This window comes from Budorcas taxicolor, chromosome 16 (assembly GCF_023091745.1).
Source record: "Budorcas taxicolor isolate Tak-1 chromosome 16, Takin1.1, whole genome shotgun sequence".
NCBI lineage: Eukaryota > Metazoa > Chordata > Mammalia > Artiodactyla > Bovidae > Budorcas > Budorcas taxicolor.
Window position 1 is genome coordinate 29,032,207 of NC_068925.1, and position 20,213 is coordinate 29,052,419.

General features: G+C 37.3%; 1 protein-coding gene across 1 annotated transcript in view; it reads left to right on the top strand.

The window, feature by feature from the left end:
- Nucleotides 1–20,213, top strand: part of DNAH14 (dynein axonemal heavy chain 14) — a 388,242-nt gene that overhangs the window by 17,513 nt on the left and 350,516 nt on the right. Inside the window, exons 5-7 of the mRNA XM_052654143.1 lie at nt 7,312–7,442; nt 10,420–10,572; nt 11,625–11,737. Coding sequence (XP_052510103.1) covers nt 7,312–7,442; nt 10,420–10,572; nt 11,625–11,737 — 397 coding nt within the window. The remainder of the gene's footprint in view (nt 1–7,311; nt 7,443–10,419; nt 10,573–11,624; nt 11,738–20,213) is intronic.

The following is a 20,213-nucleotide window of genomic DNA, read 5'->3' on the forward strand; positions in this document are numbered from 1 at the left end:
ACCCCATGGACTGCAGCACACCAGGCTTCCCTGTCCATCACCAACTCCCGGAGCCTACTCAAACTCATCTCCATCACTTCGGTGATGCCATCCAGCCATCTCATCCTGTGTTGTCCCCTTCTCCTCCTGCCTTCAATCTTTCCCAGCATCAGGGTCTTTTCCAGTGAGTTGATTCTTCCCATCAGGTGGCCAAAGTATTGGAGTTTCAGCTTCAACATCAGTCCTTCCAGTGAATATTCAGGACTGAGTTCCTTTAGAATAGATTGGTTGGATCTCCTTGAAGCCCAAGGGACTCTCAAGAGTCTTCTCCAAACCATAGTTCAAAAGCATCAATTCTTCGGTGTTTGGCTTTCTTTATAGTCGAGCTCTCACATCCATACATGACTACTGGAAAAACCATAGCTTTGACTAGATGAAACTTTGTTGATAAAGAAATGTTTCTGCTTTTTAATATGCTGTCTGGGTTGGTCATAGCTTTTCTCCAAGGAGCAAGTGTCTTTTAATATCATGGCTGCAATCACCATCTTCAGTGATTTTGGAGCCCAGAAAATAAAGTCTGTCACTGTTTCCATTGTTTCCCCATCTATCTGCCATGAAGTGATGGGACCAGATGCCATGATCTTCATTTTCTGAATGTTGAGTTTTAAGCCAACTTTTTCACTCTCCTCTCTCGCTTTCATCAAGAGGCTGTTTAGTTCTTCTTTGCTTTCTGCCATCAGGGTGGTGTCATTTGCATATCTGAGGTTATTGATATTTCTCCTGGCAATCTTGATTCCAGCTTGTGCTTCATCCAGCCCAGTGTTTCTCATGATGTACTCTGCATATAAGTTAAATAAGCAGGGTGAGTATAATATACAGCCTTGACATACTTCTTTTCCTATTTGGAACCAGTCTGTTGTTCCATGTCAGTTCTAACTGTTGCTTCTTGATCTGCATACAGATTTCTCAGGAGGCAGGTAAGGTGGTCTGGTATTCCCATCTGTTTCAGAATGTTCCATAGTTTGTTATGATCCACACAGTCAAAGAGTTTGACATAGTCAATAAAGCAAAAGTAGGTGTTCTTTTTGGAACTCTCTTGCTTTTTCAATAATCCAGCAGATGTTGGCAATTTGATCTCTGGTTCCTCTGCCTTTTCTAAAATCAGCTTGAACATCTGGAACTTCATGGCTCACATACCATTGAAGCCTGGCTTGGAGAATTTTGAGCATTACTTTACTAGTGTGTGAGATGAGTGCAACTGTGCAGTAGTTTGAGTATTCTTTGGCATTGCCTTTCTTTGGGATTGGAATGAAAACTGACCTTTTCCAGTCCTGTGGCTACTCCTTGGTTTTCCAAATTTGCTGGCATACTGAGTGCAACACTTTCAGAGCATCATCTTTTAGGATTTGAAATAGCTCAACTGGAATTCCATCACATCCCCTAGCTTTGTCCATCGTGATGCTTCCTAAGGCCTACTCACCTTTGTACTCCAGAATGTCTGGCTCTAGGTGAGTGATCACACCATCATGTTTATCTGGGTCATGAAGATCTTTTTTGTATAGTTCTTCTGTGTATTCTTGCCACCTCTTCTTAATATCTTCTGCTTCTGTTAGGTCCATACCATTTCTGTCCTTTATTGTGCTTATCTTTGCATGAAATGTTCCCTTGGTGTATCTAATTTTTTTGAAGAGCTCTCTATCTAGTTTTTCCCATTCTATTGTTTTTCTCTATTTCTTTGCATTGATCGCTGAGGGAGGCTTTCTTATCTCTCCTTGCTATACTTTGGAACTCTGCATTCAAATGGGCGTTTGTTTCCTTTTCTCCTTTGCCTTTAGCTTCTCTTCTTCTCTCAGCTATTTGTAAGGCCTCATCAGACAACTATTTTGCCTTTTTGCATTTCTTTTTCTTGGGGATGGTCTTGATCACTGTCTCCTGTACAATGTCATGAACCTCCGTCCATAGTCCTTCAGGCACACTGTATCAGATCTAATCCCTTGAATCTATGTGACTTCAGTTTGTTACTTATATTTTCTTTCTCTTTGTTGAAGTTCTCACTGTATTGGTGAGGATCTTTATGGCCATTACTCTGAACTCTTTTTCAGGTAAATTATTTATCCCCAATTTATTAAGATTTTTCCTGGGGATTTATTTTATTTGAAGTGTAGTCCTCTGTTTCTTCATTTTTATTGACTTTCTGTTTTGGTTTCTATGTATTAGATGAAACAATCACGTCTCCGTGTCTTGAAATAGTGGCCTCATGTAGGAAATACACCTTGTTGTACAACCCTGCCCTAGATCTTGGTTGCCTTTCAAATCTTTGTGATTGTCCAAGCAGCCTATTATGTTTTTAATAGTTCCAAGTATTTGAAGCTGTGTCAAGACCTGTCAGTCCAGAGGGGAGCATCTCAATCAGAACCTAATTTTAGGCTGATTGAAAGCCAGACTCTCAGGAAGCAGTTCCTAAAATATTCAGATATATGAGACTACAAGTGTATGTCCCATGGGTTACCAGAGACAGGTGACCTGGCGTTGTTCCTGCATGGTAGTCACGATAATTGAGGCCCCGACTAGTGTGTAAACTCACTTCTGGGAGGCAATAGTGAGCTGTGGAGGCTGAGCTCCTGCGTCTGTTGCCTCTTGATGTGCTCTGGAGGTGGTAGCTGTTTAAGAACACTTTTCCTATTGGTTATAGTCCTGTGGGCTCCATGGGCATAGCTCTGCTGGACACATGATCCCAGGCCATGTAGAGGTGTCTCCTGGCAGCAGCTGCAAAAACTGGGGTGCCAGACAAGTTGTCAGCTCTTGTTTGGGAGATACCCACAGCCAGAGCAAGGCAGAGAGAGAGCACTTCCTGAGAGCACTTCCTTAGGCCACTAGACATGTGTCAAACCAGAAACCTGCCTCTCAGGCCAAAGCTCCTGCAAAGCAAATGGACCTCTTTCATAGAGACACTGGGCGTGTGTTTCAGTCTGCTGTCTGTGTAATGCCTTAGGGGTAGTAGCCAGCCAAAAGCTGTCTCTTTGATCTTTACAGCCCTGTGGAACCAGGAACTCAAGCCCCCTTTAGCTTCCAGAGCCAGATGATCAAAAGGCATTCCCTGGGTAGTAGCTTTAAAAATTAGAGCACCAGAAGCATGTAAGGCCTCTCTTCTGGGAGATACTGGTACTCTGGAGTGTGGCAGAGGTGATCACTGGCTGTAATGGGTCAAAGGGAGGGTCCCCAAATGGTGCCTGACAGCTAGGGCAAGCAGAGGAAGAGTCTAAAGATGGTGTCCACCAGTCTCTGTCCCTGGAGAGTGCTCCAGCAGGCTCTTAACGTGTGCGTTAAATTAGATGCCTGCCTCTCAGGCCAACCCTTTAATACATGCAAATGAACCTCTTTCCCTTAAAGTCTGAGTGTGATCAGCTGCCTCTGAGCTGTATTTCTGCATGGGTGAGTCCAGTGCACAAACCCTTTAAGAGCCATTTCTCATATCACTACACTTTTGTGGGTCTTGTGGACACAAACCTTGCCAGTTTTCAAATCTAGATTTTGCGGGGGGCTGGGGGGGTGCTCATCCCTTAGGAGTAGGTCTTAAAGTTGGGGTGCCCAATGTGGGATTCAAAACCATTGTTTTTCAGGGAAATGCTTCAGAAATTGAGTTTCAGATTTGGGGTTGTGGGTTTTAGGTTGCTGTGCCAGGAGTGGGGTTTTGGACAAGATTATTATCTTAGCCTCTCTACCGACTTTAATGTGGTATCTTCTCCTTTGTCCAATATGTTATTATTGCTCTGCCAAAGGAAATTTTCAGAGGAAATTGTTTCACATGTATCAGTCATTTAGAAGAAATTGTTCCAAATTTAGATGTGTCCATGGGAAGAGGTTCAGCATCTTCCTCATCTTAAGCCAGAACTCCCTATATTCTTAACTGATCTTGAAGGTGGATATAGACCAGTCTCCTCATTTTTCTGAGATAAAGAATTTCTGTCTTGGATTAGACTATACACCTAGCATGCTTATGGAAGTGCATCACCCTCCAATGTTGAATATATAATATAGTGTCTGTTTTTAGTAAATACCTATGATTTTTTTTTAATTAAATCTGACTCTTATTAGAAAGACACTTTTCCCAGCTTTTTGAAAGATATTCTTTAAACTTACTACATATTCTGGAAAATGATTATTCTTTATTTGTCCTAAATTACTTCCATTTCCCAACAATCTCTATTAAATCCTATTAAGTCAGCCAAATCACCATCAATAATGAATATATTAATTTATACTTTTACATTCTTGCAGAAAAGGATTAATTTTGTCAGCAGTTGATATCCCAACTTTTAATTTTTTGCTGGTCTGATTGGTGAGAACAACTCCCTGATTTACTAATAAAGTTGAACATTTTTTACTGGCCATTTGTCTTTTCCTATAAATTCTTTGCTCATCTTTTTATCAAAATGTTTATTTCTTATTGATTGGGCAGAAGTCTTTAAATATTTGATATATTAATATATATTGATATATTAATCTCTAGTCTTATACAGGTTATAAACATTTTCTGTCAGTATGTTAATTATATATTAATTTTGTTTATGATGGCTTTTCCTGTGTAAATTGCTGTTTGTGGAAGTCAAATTTATTATTGTTTTCTTTTTAACATGCTTTGATTATTTTCCAGGAAACTTTCACTACCCCAAGTTTATAGACATGGTCTCGCATATTTTCTTCTAACACATCTATTAATAAATAGATTAATAAATCTTTTCAGCATTTATTTCCCTAATCCATCTATAATTTATGCTTACATATAACCTCATATTTTTCCAAATGGCTAACCATTTTCCATTATAATTTATAATAATTCCTCCATTGATTTGAAATAACACCTTTTTTACTGAATGTTGTTCAGTTGCTCAGTCATGTTCAACTCTTTGTGACTCCATGGACTGCAGCACAACATGCTTCCCTGTCCATCACCAACATGCAGAGCCTCCTCAAACTCATGTCCATTGAGTCTGTGATACCATCCAACCATCTCATCCTTTGTCACCCCCTTCTCCTCCTCCCCTCAGTTTTCCCCAGCATCAGGGTCTTTTCCAGTAAGCCCATCAGGTGGCCAAAATACTGGAGCTTCAGCTCAGCATCATCCTTCCAATGAACGTTCATGGTTGATTTCCTTTAGGATTGACTGGTTGGATCTCCTTGCTATCCAAGGGAATCTCAAGAATCTTCTCCAACACCACGATTCAAAAGCATCAATCCTTCAGTGCTCAACTTTTTTGATGGTCCAACTTTCACATCCATACATGACTACTGGGAAAACCAAAGCTCTGACTATACTAGGCTGTCTTTTATAAATGGTTTTATGTCTACTCTAATCTGTTCTACCAGACCAACTGACCTGCCTCTTGAGAAACCTGTATGTAGGTCAGGAAGCAACAGTTAGATCTGGACATGGAACAACAGACTGGTTCCAAATAGGAAAAGGAATACATCAAGGCTGTATATTGTCACTCTACTTATTTAACTTATATGCAGAGTACATCATGAGAAATGCTGGGCTGGAAGAAGCACAAGCTGGACTCAAGACTGCCGGGAGAAATATCAATAACCTCAGATATGCAGATGACACCACCCTTATGGCAGAAAGTGAAGAGGAACTAAAAAGCCTCTTGATGAAAGTGAAAGAGGAGAGTGAAAAAGTTGGCTTAAAGCTCAACATTCAGAAAATGGAGATCATGGCATCTGGTCCCATCACTTCATGGGAAATAGATGGGGAAACAGTGGAAACAGTGGCTGACTTTATTTTTCTGGGCTCCAAAAATCACTGCAGATGGTGACTGCAGCCATGAAATTAAAAGACGCTTACTCCTTGGAAGGAAAGTTATGACCAACCTAGATAGCATATTAAAAAGCAGAGACATTACTTTGTCAACAAAGGTCTGTCAACTCAAGGCTGTGGTTTTTCCAGTGGTCATGTATGGATGTGAGAGTTGGACTATAAAGAAAGCTGAGCGCCGAAGAATTGATGCTTTTGAACTGTGGTGTTGGAGAAGACTCTTGAGAGTCCCCTGGGCTGCAAGAACATTCAACCAGTCCATCCTAAGGAGATTAGTTCTGGGTGTTCATTGGAAGGACTGATGTTGAAGCTGAAACTCTTAATATTTTGGCCACCTGATGCAAAGAGCTGACTCATTTGAAAAGACCCTGATCCTGGGAAAGGTTGAGGACAGGAAGAGAAGGGGATGACAGAGGGTGAGATGGTTGGATGGCATCACCAACTCAGTGGACATGGGTTTGGGTGGACTCCGGAAGTTGGTGATGGACAGGGAGGCCTGGCCTGCTGCGGTTCATGGGGTCGCAAAGAGTCGGACACGACTGAGCAACTGAGCTGAACTGAATCTTTTCTACTGACCTGTTTTGCTTTTCCTATTCCAACACCACATTACTTTGGTTTCTACAGATACATATAATATGTTCATATCTAAGTATGTAATATTATATATCCTCTTGATTGGACATACATAATTTATGTCATCTCCTTACTAATTTTCAGTGCCTCCCTTTCTCTGTTTTATACCTAATGTTAGATATAAAGTATTCTTATTATTAATGTATTTCCATGTATAAGCAACTTACAAGGCTCAGACTAGGGTAAAATAAGTTAGGTGCCTAGGGAACAAAATATTATAAGAGGAATGGTTATTTTTAGGGTCATGATATGCCATATTCTAGTCCTGACACTGTTTTATACAATAACTGAAGTATCATTTAATTCCTAGCAAAGAAACTGTGTGATTTCTGGAGGACCAGATATCTTGAACTACTTCTTAGCATTGTAAGTTTTGTCAGTGTGGCTTTTAAGTGCTAAGAGAACAATATATAAAGCATGGTGAATAAAAACCAAAAAAAGAGAATGTTTCAAGAAGAAGAGAATTGTCAGCTGCTAAGATTTCAAGAAGTATAAGGTCTGAGAGGTGTCTGTTGGATGAATTCTAGGAAGAATTCTTTCCATCTCACTTAGCCATCCCAACTTTTCTGATCCTGTTGCCTCCACCTAAGAAAACACTACAACTAGCTCCTATTCCTGGTATCTTCTCTTGCTAATTGTCTGTGTAATTGTGGAATTGTCTTTTGAAATATCTTTCTTAAACAGAAAAATATTATTCCTCCTTTCTAGCTGCTGTTAAGATTCAATTTTAAGCTGGATTTTCTTTCAATTATATAATGTTTGTGTAAATTTTAAGTATGTTACCGTTTAAATTTTTCTCTATGTATAAATATTTAACATTATCCTTAAGTAGTGTCCATATTTGCACTTATATTGGATATTGGATTTTTTACCTTCTAAACTAGTACCAAATGATGATGATGTGATATGTCATATTATTAGACTAAGAGAAAAACTCGGTTGGCAAACAGTATTACCACAGCACAGTTTGGAATACAGATGTTTCAAAACTGCAACTCAGAAGATACTTCTAAAGGTATTATTCTATTTTATTCAGTTTTTAGTATAAAAATTAAAATTTAAAAGCTATATGTAAATCTTTGTTTCCTTCATTTTAGATATTCTATCAAAATCAGACATCATTACATTAATCAAATTGCAATCATTGTTTTATGGTAATTGCTTACAAAAAATGTTTGATGTAACTTCATTTCACTTATTTAAAGACTGATGAACAGATAAGACATCTCCCTGAATTTTGAATCTACTCTTGTGTTCCTGTTGATTAGTTTTTTGTGATTTACAAAGAAATTCTGATGTATTAATACTTTGAAGCATTCTATCCTTCCTACTCTCCTACTCCTGGTACTGATTTTCTGTCTCCTCTATTTTCTTACCTTTTGTATTTTTTTGTTACCCAGTAGCCTCCTCAAAGAGATTTTATCTTGTCCAAGGTCACATGACTAAAGGTAGAAGCTATGATTAGAAGTAAGATCTTCCTCCTGTGACCTCCTTTATGACAGGTGATCTAAGATGGCATAGGATCATCTCTTCCTACTTTTAGTTCAGGAATTCTCAAAGTGCAACCCCCAGGCAAGCAGCATCAGAAACAGCTTGCAGAATATTAGAAACATGTATTTTCATCTTCACCCTTGACCTTCTGAATCTAAAACTCTAAAGTTGGAGCCCAGACATCTGTATTTTATTAAGCTATCTGGGTGATTCTGATGCACAGTTGAGAACCAATGTTCTAGACCAAGGGTCAGCAAAACTTATTTGGAAAGACCCAGATGATAAATATTTTAAGCTTTTCAGACTATATGATTTCTGTTCTAGTTACTTAATTCTGTCATTGTAGTGGAACAGTAGTGATAGTATATAAACAAATGAGCATGGCTGAATTTAAAAAAAATTATTTAAGAATTGGATATCTGGACTTAGCCATAGTTTTCTGATCCTTGCTCTAGACTGTTCCCATGAGGATAAATGGTCTTTTGATTATTATTCAGAGGCAGCATTAATGTAAAATACATGCATGATGGAATCAGATTCACCTAGTTTTGAATCTCTATACACTCACTATGTTATTTGGGGCAAGTTCCTAACTTCCCTGAGCTTTAGTATCTTGGACCTTGAGGTGGAGATAGTAGTGCTTACTGTAGAGAGCTATGAAAATTCAATGATATAATGCTTGTGGCATGGTATCTGGCAGATAGTGGGCATGGTAGTTTAAAAAAACATACCTGTACATGAGTTTACTATCATAAGCTCTCTATGGACTCTCTGATAGGATATGTTTCATTTGTATGTGGAGAAAGAATTGAGAATATAAAAAGTAACACTTGTTTTTAATTGAAAAAGTAATTGGAATATTATTCTGCTTCTGTAATCAGATTATTTAATTACATATATGATCCACTTAGAATAATTGTGTCTACACTAAATTTCTAGTAACTTTAACTTTTTGGAGATGTAATTTAGAGTAGAAATGCCTCAAAGTAGTCAAATAACTATAACAAAGTTCATGTACTATATAAGTCATCACCCAGAGTTTATTGTTTCATTTTATTTACAGTTTTTAACGTTGTTTATTAAGGTTTTTAAGAGCACATTATGCTGCTGCTACTGCTAAGTCGCTTCAGTCGTGTCCGACTCTGTGCGACCCCATAGATGGCAGCCCACTAGGCTCCTCTGTCTCTGGGATTCTCCAGGCAAGAGTACTGGAGTGGGTTGCCATTTCCTTCTCCAGTGCATGAAAGTGAAAAGCGAAAGTGAAGTCACTCAGTCATGCCCGACTCCTAGCGACCCCATGGACTTCAGCCCACCAGGCTCCTCCATCCATGGGATTCCCCAGGCAAGAGCACTGGAGTGGGGTGCCATTGCCTTCTCCGACCATAATCTCTATGGAAGACATAATAAAGTGAAGTCGCTTAGTTGTGTCCGACTCTCTGCAACCCATGGACTGTAGCCCACCAGGCTCCTCCGTCCATGGGATTCTCCAGGCAAGAACACTGGAGTGGGTTGTCATTTTATATCAGACGTCAAAATAAGAAAAAAAAAAACAGCTGAGACAATTGAGAAGAACAGTGTCTTCAAGGAAGAAAAACATTTTTTAAAGTAAAACTGAATCTAAGATTTTAAATTACAGTAGTTAGAAATTGTTCAGTTACTAAATGCTTTTTATAATAAAATTTACCTTTTAAAAAGACTGATTAACTTTCATGTAGAATTTTTGCCAGCAAAGTTAAAAGTTTCAAAACTGAAATAAATAAATTTCATTTAAAACTTTTTCTTAATGTAGAATAGCTGATTTCTCAATAATGCCAGGTAAGTAAGGAAGTGATGTTTAGTATATTGCAATAGCTCAGAATGTGGATTTAGAATCAGAGTTGTATTCAAGTCCTTACTTTGCCACTTCCTGACTTTATGACTTTTCTCAAATTACCTAACTTCTCAAAATAATTAATTTCTATGTAAATTTAAATGAGATTAAAGTGATCAAGCTTTAATCTCAGATTTAAGAGATGTGAAAACTAGGTGTATCATCAAGTTCTTCAGGTTAATAAGCATATGTTAGTAAGTATATAGATCAATTTTCATGGATGTTTTATCACTATATTATGTATAAGAATGAAAATTAAATACCTTCAATCTTTAAGAAGAGTGATTTTATTGAGCTTTGTTGCACAGACATGATTTCATGTTAGCTTCATTCAGTGATACTATTCTTTTTTATTTACTTGTTTTTAATTTGACGATAATTGCTTTACAATACTGTGGTAGTTTCTGCCGTACATCAGAATGAATCGACTATAGGCATGCATGTGTCCCCTCCCTGTTGAACACCCTCCACTTCCTTTCCCACCCCATCCCTCGAAGTTGTCACAGAGCATTGACTTTGGGTTCCCGTCTTATTTTAATCTATGTTAAAATTGTTTCAGCTTATTGAATAATCTGTTAAACCATTTTATTACTTAAGGTTGTCGAGTTAATTACATTTTTTTCAACCTCAGGAACCTTTGAAAGATGATGGAGAATTTGTATATTGCCTCCTTAGAAAAAATTCTAAAGCTTTTTATAATCCATATGATCTTTATGTAGTCTCTGCCCACAGAGCTAGACATTGCAAAGAATTTTGGATTATCACTGCTTCATTTATCTCAAAGGTAATATTTACAAGGGATTTTTAAAAATTTCAGAATCATAATGGAAAATTTATTCATTTTATAACATAACATAATTGGACAAATTCATCTTTTGGGGTTTCAGACAAACCTGGTCATTTGAGTAACAGTTTATGTTTAAGAGCCTCCTTAGAGAGTTATTTAATAGTGACTTTTTTCTTTTTTGTAGAATTGTATGTTTGAAGATTCAATTTTAAGAATTTTTTTTTTACCTCTCAGGTGCTTTTTTAATATTTAGTGTAATTTATTAAAGGAAGAACTAGAAAACAGGCATTTGCTGGCATAGTAAGTATTGTGATAATAAAAGTAGAGTGTTTTTTCAGATTTTTCAGAAACTTCATTCCCAGATCTAGAAATTTCCCTATTATACTCTTAGAGAAAACTTTGATATTTATCACAAGTTGTAAGTACACAATTAATTTGTTTCCATCATTTGTTTAATGTCTATGTGGCTTTTTCTGCCCTTTCATTCTCCTAACTAAACTCTTACATGTACATGGGCAGGACCATAGCTAAATGAAGTAGACTGTGCAGATAAGGAAATACCTCAAACAAGTATTATCAACTGAAAGTGGAATGAACAACTTCTATATAAACAAAAACATGCACATAAATGCATATGTGCTGATATAGGCAACTTTTATTTATGAAAGAAATTTAAGAAAATATTACATTTAGATGGGGGAGAGATACTCTTGGGAAGAGAGGAAACATATCTTGTTTTTTGAATGTCAAAATGGGATTATCTGGAGATTGGGATTATTATGCACTTAGAAACTGTTGCATCCATGTAGTTAAAATTAAGTTCATAAATATTTTATAGAAAATGTAAAAATTATGAGATTCAAAGTAATAGTTATTTGTGGAGGGAAATCTAGTTTGAGTGTAGATGGAAGTGGCAGAGGTCAGATATAGAAAAACTTACCATAAAGGCAACTAGCTATGAGCCAAATACAGCTTTTTGTAATTTCTTGAATATAGTGCATGGTTTTTTAAGAAAGTTGAGTCATGTTTTCTCCTTTATATATATGCAGGTTACTAAAATAGGTGGTAAAGAAGAAATAGAACTTATACCTACTTTGGAATGGCTACTAGAAAGAAGATGTTATTATTTATTACAGCAATTCAAGATATTTTCCAATTTTCGGTGAGATGAATGAACATGAAACCAATTATTTGTAGTGTGATCCTGATGAAATTGCAATTGCCTGGATAACATCTGGGTTCTACTACAGTAATGCAATAAACATGGGGAATTATTGAGGAAATAGTGTATATTATAACAATTTTTTAGATAAGAGAAATGTACTCATTTAAGCATTAAAATCTTAACCTTTTTGGATAAATACTTTAGAAAAAGATATTTTATATTCAAGCAAACTTAAGTTATAATTAACTTACCTTTTGATTTTCATGCATTTATTCATTAAATGAATATTTATGAAAGTCTGCTAAGAACCAGACATTATTCTAGATGCTGGGAATAACGTATTGAACAAACGAAGCAATTGCCTTACTCTCAAAGAATGTAGATATTAGTGTGTGTGTATTTGTGTTAGTTGCTCAGTCATGTATGACTCTTTGTGACTCCATAGACTGTAGCCCTCTGGGTTCCTCTTCCATGGAATTCTCCAAGCAAGAATACTGGAGTGAGTTGTCACTCCTTTCCCCAGGGGATCTTCCCAACTGATGGATCCAACCTGGGTCTCCCACATTGCAGGCAAATTCTTTACTGTCTGAGACACCGGGGAAGCCCAGATTATAGTGTATGAGAAATAGTAAAAAGAACACACGAAAACGTAACATGTCAGGTGGAAATGAAATGGTATGAAGGAAAGTAAAACAGAATTAGGGAGGTGGGGAGCTTTTTAATTTAAGATCATTTAATAATTTATCTAGTTACAAGTTACATTTGGCATTGCCTTTCTTTGGGATTGGAATGAAAACTAACCTTTTTCAGTACTGTGGTCACTGCTGAGTTTTCCAAATTTGCTGGCATATTGAGTGTGGCACTTCAGCAGCAGCATCTTTTAGGATTTGAAATAACTCAGCTGGAATTCTATCACCTTCACTAGCTTTGTTTGTAGTAGTGCTTCCTAAGGCCTACTTGACTTCCAGGATGTCTGGCTCTAGGTGAGTGATCACGCCATCATGGTTATCTGGGTCATTAAGCTCTTTTTTGTATAGTTCTTCTGTGTATTGTTGCCACCTCTTCTCGATATCTTCTGCTTCTGTTAGGTCCATACCATCTCTCTCCTTTATTGTGCCCATCTTTGCATGAAATGTTCCCTTGGTATCTCTAATTTTCTTGAAGTGTTCTCTAGTCTTTCCATTTCTATTGTTTTTCTCTATTTCTTTGATATTGTTCACTTAGGAAAGCTTTCTTGTCTCTCCTTGCTGTTCTTCGGAACTCTGCATTCAAATGGGTATATCTTTCCTTTTCTCCTTTTCCTTTAGCTTCTCTTCTTTTCTCAGCTAATTGTAAGACCTCCTCAGGCAACCGTTTTGCATTTCTTTATCTTGAGGATGGTTTTGATCACGGCCTCCTATGCACTGTTACGAACCTCTGTCCATAGTTCTTCAGGCACTCTGTCTGTCAGATCTAATCCCTTGAATCTATTTGTCACTTCCACCGTATAAGGGATTTGATTTAGGTCATACCTGAATGGCCTAGTGGTTTTCCCTACTTACTTCAGTTGTAGTCTTAATTTTGCAATTAGGAATTCATGATCTGAGCACAGTCAGCTCCCGGTCTTGTTTTTGCTGACTGTATAGAGCTTCTCCATCTTCGGCTGCAAAGAATATAATCAGTCTGATTTTGGTATTGACCATCTGGTGATGTCCATGTGTAAAGTCTTCTCTAGTGTTGTGGGAAGAGGGTGTCTGCTATGACCAGTGCGTTCTCTTAGCAAAACTCTGTTAGTCTTTGCCCTGCTTCATTTTATACTCCAAGGCCAAACTTTCCTGTTACTTCAGGTATCTCTTGGCTTCCTACTTTTGCATTCCAGTCCCCTATGATGAAAAGGACATCTTTTTTTGGTGTTAGTTCTAGAAGATCTTATAGGTCTTCATAGAACTGTTCAGCTTCTTCAACATTAGTGGTTGGGGCATAGACTTGAATTACTGTGATATTGAATGGTTTGCCTTGGAAATGAACAGAGATCATTCTGTCATTTTTAAAACGGCACCCAAGTACTGCATTTGGACTCCGTTGTTGACCCTGAGGGCTTCTCCATTTCTTCTAAGGGATTCTTGCCCACAGTAGTAGATATAATGGTCACCTGAATTAAATTCACCCATTCCAGTCCATTTCAATTCACTGATTCCTAAAATGTCAGTCTTCACTCTTGCCATCTCCTGTTTGGCCACTTCCAGTTTACCTTGATTCGTGGATATAACATTCCAGGTTCCTGTGCAATATGTTCTTTACAGCATCCGGTTTTATTTTCACCACCAGACACTTCCACAACTGGTCATTGTTTTGGCTTTGGCTCAGCATTTTCATTCCTTCTGAAGCTGTTTTTCCGCTCTTCTCCAGTAGCATGTTGGGCACCTACCAACTTGGGAAGTTCATGTTTCCGTGTCATATCTTTTTGCCTTTTCATACTGTTCATGGGGTTCTCAAGACAAGAATGTTGAAGTCATTTGCCATTCCCTTCTCCAGTGATAGCTCCAGTGATAGCTTGGAAGAAAAGCTATGACAAACCTGCTGGATGCAAACTCACTTCAGTCATGTACAACTGTCTGCAACTCTGTGGACTGTAGCCCACCAGGCTTCTCCATCCATGGGATTCTCCAGGCGAGAATACTGAAGTGGGTTGCCATTTCCTTCTCCAGGGTATTGTCCCAATCCAGGGATCAAACCTGGGTCTCCTGCATTGCAAGCAGATTCTTTACGGTGTAAGCCACCAGGGAAGCTCCATGACAAACCTAGACAGCCTATGAAAAAGCAGAGATTTTACTTTGGCAACAGAAGTCTGTATAGTCAAAGCTATGGTTTTTTCAGTAGTCGTGTATGGATGTGAGAGTTGGACCATCAAGATGGCTGAGTGCTGAAGAATTGATGCTTTTGAACTGTGGTGTTGGAGAAGACTCTTTGAGGATAAAGGAGATCAAACCAGTCAATCCTAAAGGAGATCAACCCTGAATATTCATTGGAAGCACTGTAGCTAAGCTGAAGTTTCAATAATTTAGCCACCTGATGAGAAGAGCCAGCTCATTGGAAAAGACCCTAATGCTGGGAAAGATAGAAGGCAGGAGGAGAAGGGAATGACAGAGGACAAGATGGTTGGATGGCATCACCGACTCAATGGACATGAGTTTGCAAGCCCTGGCAGATGTGAAGGACAGGGAAGCCTGGCATGCTGCAGTCCATGGGATCACAAATAGTCAGAAACAACTAAGTGACTGAGCAACAACTAGTTACATTTAATTACATATTACATTACATGATATCAGGATTCCTGAGGCTCTTTGAATAGTACAGAATAGTTCTACTTTCACAAAGTAGTCCCAGAATGCTGATTTTTCAGTGTGTATATCCAGTTTTATAAAATTTTGTTTCATCTTTAATGTTTTCCTTTTTTGTGCATTTTACTGTGTGCTAAGAAAGTAAATAGATAATATTATAAATAGCTACACTTAATATAGTAAATAGTTGAAATAACTAAGAACTTGGTAACTTTTCTGTAAGAGAAGTGAATGGATCTTATGGCAGAGAAGTTATTCATGTAGTGAACAAATATTTATTATGTATTTGCTCTGTTTTTCTGTTTGGGCACTGCAGATCCAATGGGAAAAAATATGCAATGTCTCTTTACCTATAGAATTTATATTCTAATGGAGGAAGATAGATATTGAATAAGTAAGATAATTTCAGATAGTGATAAGGAGTAGAAAGATAATAAAACAGAGATGTGTGTGTATGTGTGTGTTGCTACTTTAGATAGGATTGTCAGAGATGTTTTTAAGTAGAGACCTCTATGTGGTGTAGATGAGACTTCCATGTGGGGTCTTGAGAGAAAGGAGTTCCAGGCAGACAATATAGCAAGTTCAACAGTTTTTAGTCAGGAATAAGTTTAATGTATAGTCAAAGGTAGTAACGATGTCCCTGAAGCACTGAAGAGGTTGGCAGAAAATGAAGCTGATTTTGTTACTGTTTGAAACCGAAGCTACATACAGTGGAGATGATTAACAGTTCTGAGAAGCTTCTTTCCAAGAATATGTATAATAGTTGCTTCCCTGTATTAGGTACTGTTAGTGAAGCTAGAAGTTTCTGATTCTAGATTTATTAGTTTATGATATTATCTGGGGCATTACTTTCTATAGCTATTCATTTAAACTGTCAGTGTTGAACTTTCCACTGTTATCCTTGTTGTTTAGTCAGTCTCTAAGTCAAGTCTGACTCTCTGCAACCCCAGAGACTGTAACCCATCAGGTTCCTCTGTGCATGGGATTCTCCAGGCAAGAATACTGGAGTGGGTTGCCATTTCCTTCACCATTACTGTTATCCTTGCCTTGTAATAAATCCTTAGAGTCTATTATGCCCTAAATAATTTTCATTGATTAGAATTTGGATATCCAGTTGGAACTGGAATAAGAATCATCTTTTTATATGACATTTGGCATTAACAAGTCCACAGTCAAAATGATTGGTTTTCTTTATTGATGTTAAGAAAAATATGTTAAGTTTTAGTCAACTTTAAACTTCTGGGTTCATTTGATTTTTTTATTTTGATTATTAACATATTTTTATCACTAATACTGTAATAAGTTATGTTTCAAATAGAAAAAAAAGATAAATATGAAAACAGTAATGACTTAGGCTGGTGATGCTGTGCATACAGTGCAATGATGACTTTAGCATCATTATTGCCTTTTTACCTCATGAAACTTTCTGAAGTATTAATTTATATGGCTTGGTGCATACACTCATTTTACTATCAGTGGGTTCCCCTATGATTCATCTGGGTTTCCAGGGGTCTTCTAGCATCTTGAGGTACCATGACTCTATCTGTCTGGATTAGAGTGAGATAAGATCTTGTTTATGTGTCTTTGGAGCCTGATTTAAGGTCACATTGCTAGATTTGTCTGAAGCATTTTGGCTTTCCAAGGCCTCAGGCCATTTCTGTTTGAACAACATCACCAGATTCTTTTTGAACTGCTCAGATAGCTCCAGTCCATCTTCTTTGATTCAAAATCAGCCAATGATGTCACTAAGACTGGCTGGCTATTTGTCTCCTGGGCACTCCTAGCCCTGCCATTTTGCTTCCCCACTGACTCATCAACTACATCAGAAATCTCACTTTGACAAATAAGAATCACATTTTAGTGTTTGTTTAAGAATGATTGTTTCTACTACTGAGATTGTGATAAAGTACTAGATTAGTTTTACAAGTGCCTAAAATAGGTGGCAGTGTTCATTTAGAGAAGTTAAGGGAAATTTTTTGACAATTGAACATGTTTATTTCATGTGTGAAAACTAAGGATGATGAATAATCACTAGGGGAACTTCCATTCCTTTTGATGTAGATTCTTTGAGCTTTTAAAAACATAAGGATTAAATAATATCAAAATGACATGTATTACCTTAGATTTTTAAAATTTTATATTTTTATGCAATTTTTAAAGGTTGTTTTCCATTTACAATTGTTAAAAATATCGACTGTGTTCTCAGTGTTGTACAGTACATCTTGAGCCTATCTTGCATGCGATAGTTCGTACCTCTACTCCCCAACCCCTATATTGCTACCTCCCTACTGGTAGCCAATAGTTCACATAGTTCATTCTTTGTACCTATGAGTCTTCTTCTTTTTCGTTATATTCACTGGTGGGCTATATAGATTCCATATATAAGTGATATTATAGAGTGTTTGTCTTTCTTTGTCTGACATTTTATGTAGCTTAATGGCTTCCAAGTCCATGCATGTTGCTGCAAATGACAAAATTTAATACTTTTTTATGACTGAGTAGTAGTCCATTGTGTGTGTGTGTGTGTGTGTGTGTGTGTGTTGTGTAATCCACATCTTTTTTATCCATTCATCTGTTGATGAACCTTGAGTTTGCTGCCATAATTTAACAATTGTAAATAATGCTGCTATGAACATTGAAGTGCCTGTATCTTAATGAATTAATGTTTTTGTTTTTTTCAGATATGTAATCAAGAGTGGTCATATGGTAGATCTCTTTTTAGCGTTTTGAGGGACCTCCACACTTTTCCATGGTGGTTGTATCAACTTACATTCCCATAAACAGTATACAAGGGCTCTCTTTTCTCCATATCCTTGCCAACATTTGTTCCACATGTTGTTTTTGATGATAGCACTTCTGACAGATGGGAGATAAAAATCTCATTGTGTTTTTGATTTGCGGTTCCCTAATCATTAGCAATGTTGAGCATCTTTTCATATGCCCATTGGCTGTCTGCATTTCCTCTTTGGAGAAGTGTTCAATTCTTCTGACCATTCTTTAATATTTTCTTTGATGTTGCGATGTATAGTTGTTTATATATGTTGGATATTAAATTCCTTGATGGGTCATATCATTGGCAAATATTTTCTCCCATTCAGTAGGTTGTCCTTTTGTTTTGTCAGTGGTGTCCTTTGCATGCAAAACCTTTTAAGTTTAATTAGATCTCATTTGTTTACGTTTGCTTTTATTTCCTTTTCTTTAGGAAGTGTATCTAAAAGAAATTGCTATAATTTCTGTCAAAGAATGTCCTGTTTATGTCTTCTTTTCCTCTGGTAGTTGTTTGCTATATGGTCTTAACTTTAGTTCTTTATCTATTATATTTGTATATGGTGTTAGAAAATGTTCTAATTTATTTCTTTTACATGCAGCTGTCCAATTTGCTGAGTATCACTTATTGAAGAGTCTATCTTTTTTTCCATTATAAATTCTTGCCTCTTTATTATAGATTAATTGACTTTGAGTACTTGAGTTTATTTCTGAGCTCTCTATACTGTTCCACTGATCTGTGTTTCTGTTTTTGTGTCAATACCATACTATTTTGAATATTGTAGTTTTGTATACTGTATAGTGTAAACTCAGGGAACATGAGTCCTCTAGATCTGTTATTTTGTCTCAAAAGCTTGTGTTGCTTTTTGGGTTCTTTTGTGTTTCCATACAAATGTTAAAAATTTTTGTTCTAGTTTTATAAAAAATGCCATTGGTAATTTGGTAGAGATTGTATTGAACCTGTAGATTTCCCTGAGTATTATAGTCATTTTGACAGCATTGATTCTTCCAATTTAGGGGCACAGTATATCTTTCTGTCTGTGTCATCTTCAGTTTCTTTCATTAGCTTCTTATAGTTTTAGAGTACAGGTCTTTTGCCTCTTTCAGTTGGTATCTTCTTGGTATTTTATTCTTTTTGATGTAATGGTGTGTGCATGCTCACTTAGTTGTGTCTGATTTTTCACAACTGCATGGTCTATCACCTGCCAGGCTCCTCTATCATCCATGGGATTTTCCATGCAAGAATACTGGAGTGGGTTGCCATTTCCTCCTCCAGGGGATCTTCCTGACCCAGAGGTTGAAACCGTATCTCTTGCATCTCCTGCAGGTGGATTCTTTACTGCTGAGCCACCTGGGAAGCCTTGATGCAATGATAAATGGGATTGTTTTCTTTCCGATAGGTTATTGTTATTATATAGAAATGCAGGAGATTTCTGTGTATTAATTTTGTATCTTACAACTCTTCTAAACTCATTCATGAACTGTGGTGTTGGAGAAGACTCTTGAGAGTCCCTTGGACTGCAAGGAGATCCAACCAGTCCATCCTAAAGGAGATCAGTCCTGGGTGTTCATTGGAGGGACTGATGTTGAAGCTGAAACTCTAGTACTTTGGCCACCTCATGCGAAGAGCTGACTCATTTGAAAAGACCCTGATGCTGGGAAAGATTGAGGGCAGAAGGAGAAAGGGATGACAGAGGATGAGATGGTTGAATGGCATCACCGACTTGATGAACATGGGTTTGGGTGGACTCTGGGAGTTGGTAATAGACAGGGAGGCCTGGCGTGCTGCGGTTCATGGGGTCGCAAAGCGTTGGACACGACTGAGCGACTGAACTGAACTGAACTGACTAATTTTCTGGTAGTATCTTTAGGATCTTCTTTGTATAGCATTATGTCATCTGCAAACATTTACAGTTTTAATTCTTTTTTTCTAATTTGAATCCTTTTATTTCTTTTTTTCTCTGGTTGCCATGGCTAGAACTTCCAAAACTATGTTGAATAAAAGTGGCAAGAGTAGACATCTGTATCTTGTTCCTGATCTTTTCACCATTGACTGTGATGTTAGTTGTGGATTTGTCGTATATGGTCTTTATTATGTTGCAGTTGGTTCCCTCTCTGCCCATTTTCTGGAGAGTATTTATCGTAAATGGATGTTGAATATTATCAGGATCTTTCTCTGCATCTGTTGAGATGATCATATGGTTTTTATTCTTTATTAATGTGGAATATCACATTGATTGATTTGCAGATATGGAAAAATCCTTGCATCCCTGAGATAAATCCCACTTGATCATGATATATGATCTTTTTAATACATTGTTGAATTTTGTTGAGGATTTTTGCATCTGTTGTTCATCAGTGACATTGGGCTGTAATTTTCACTTTTT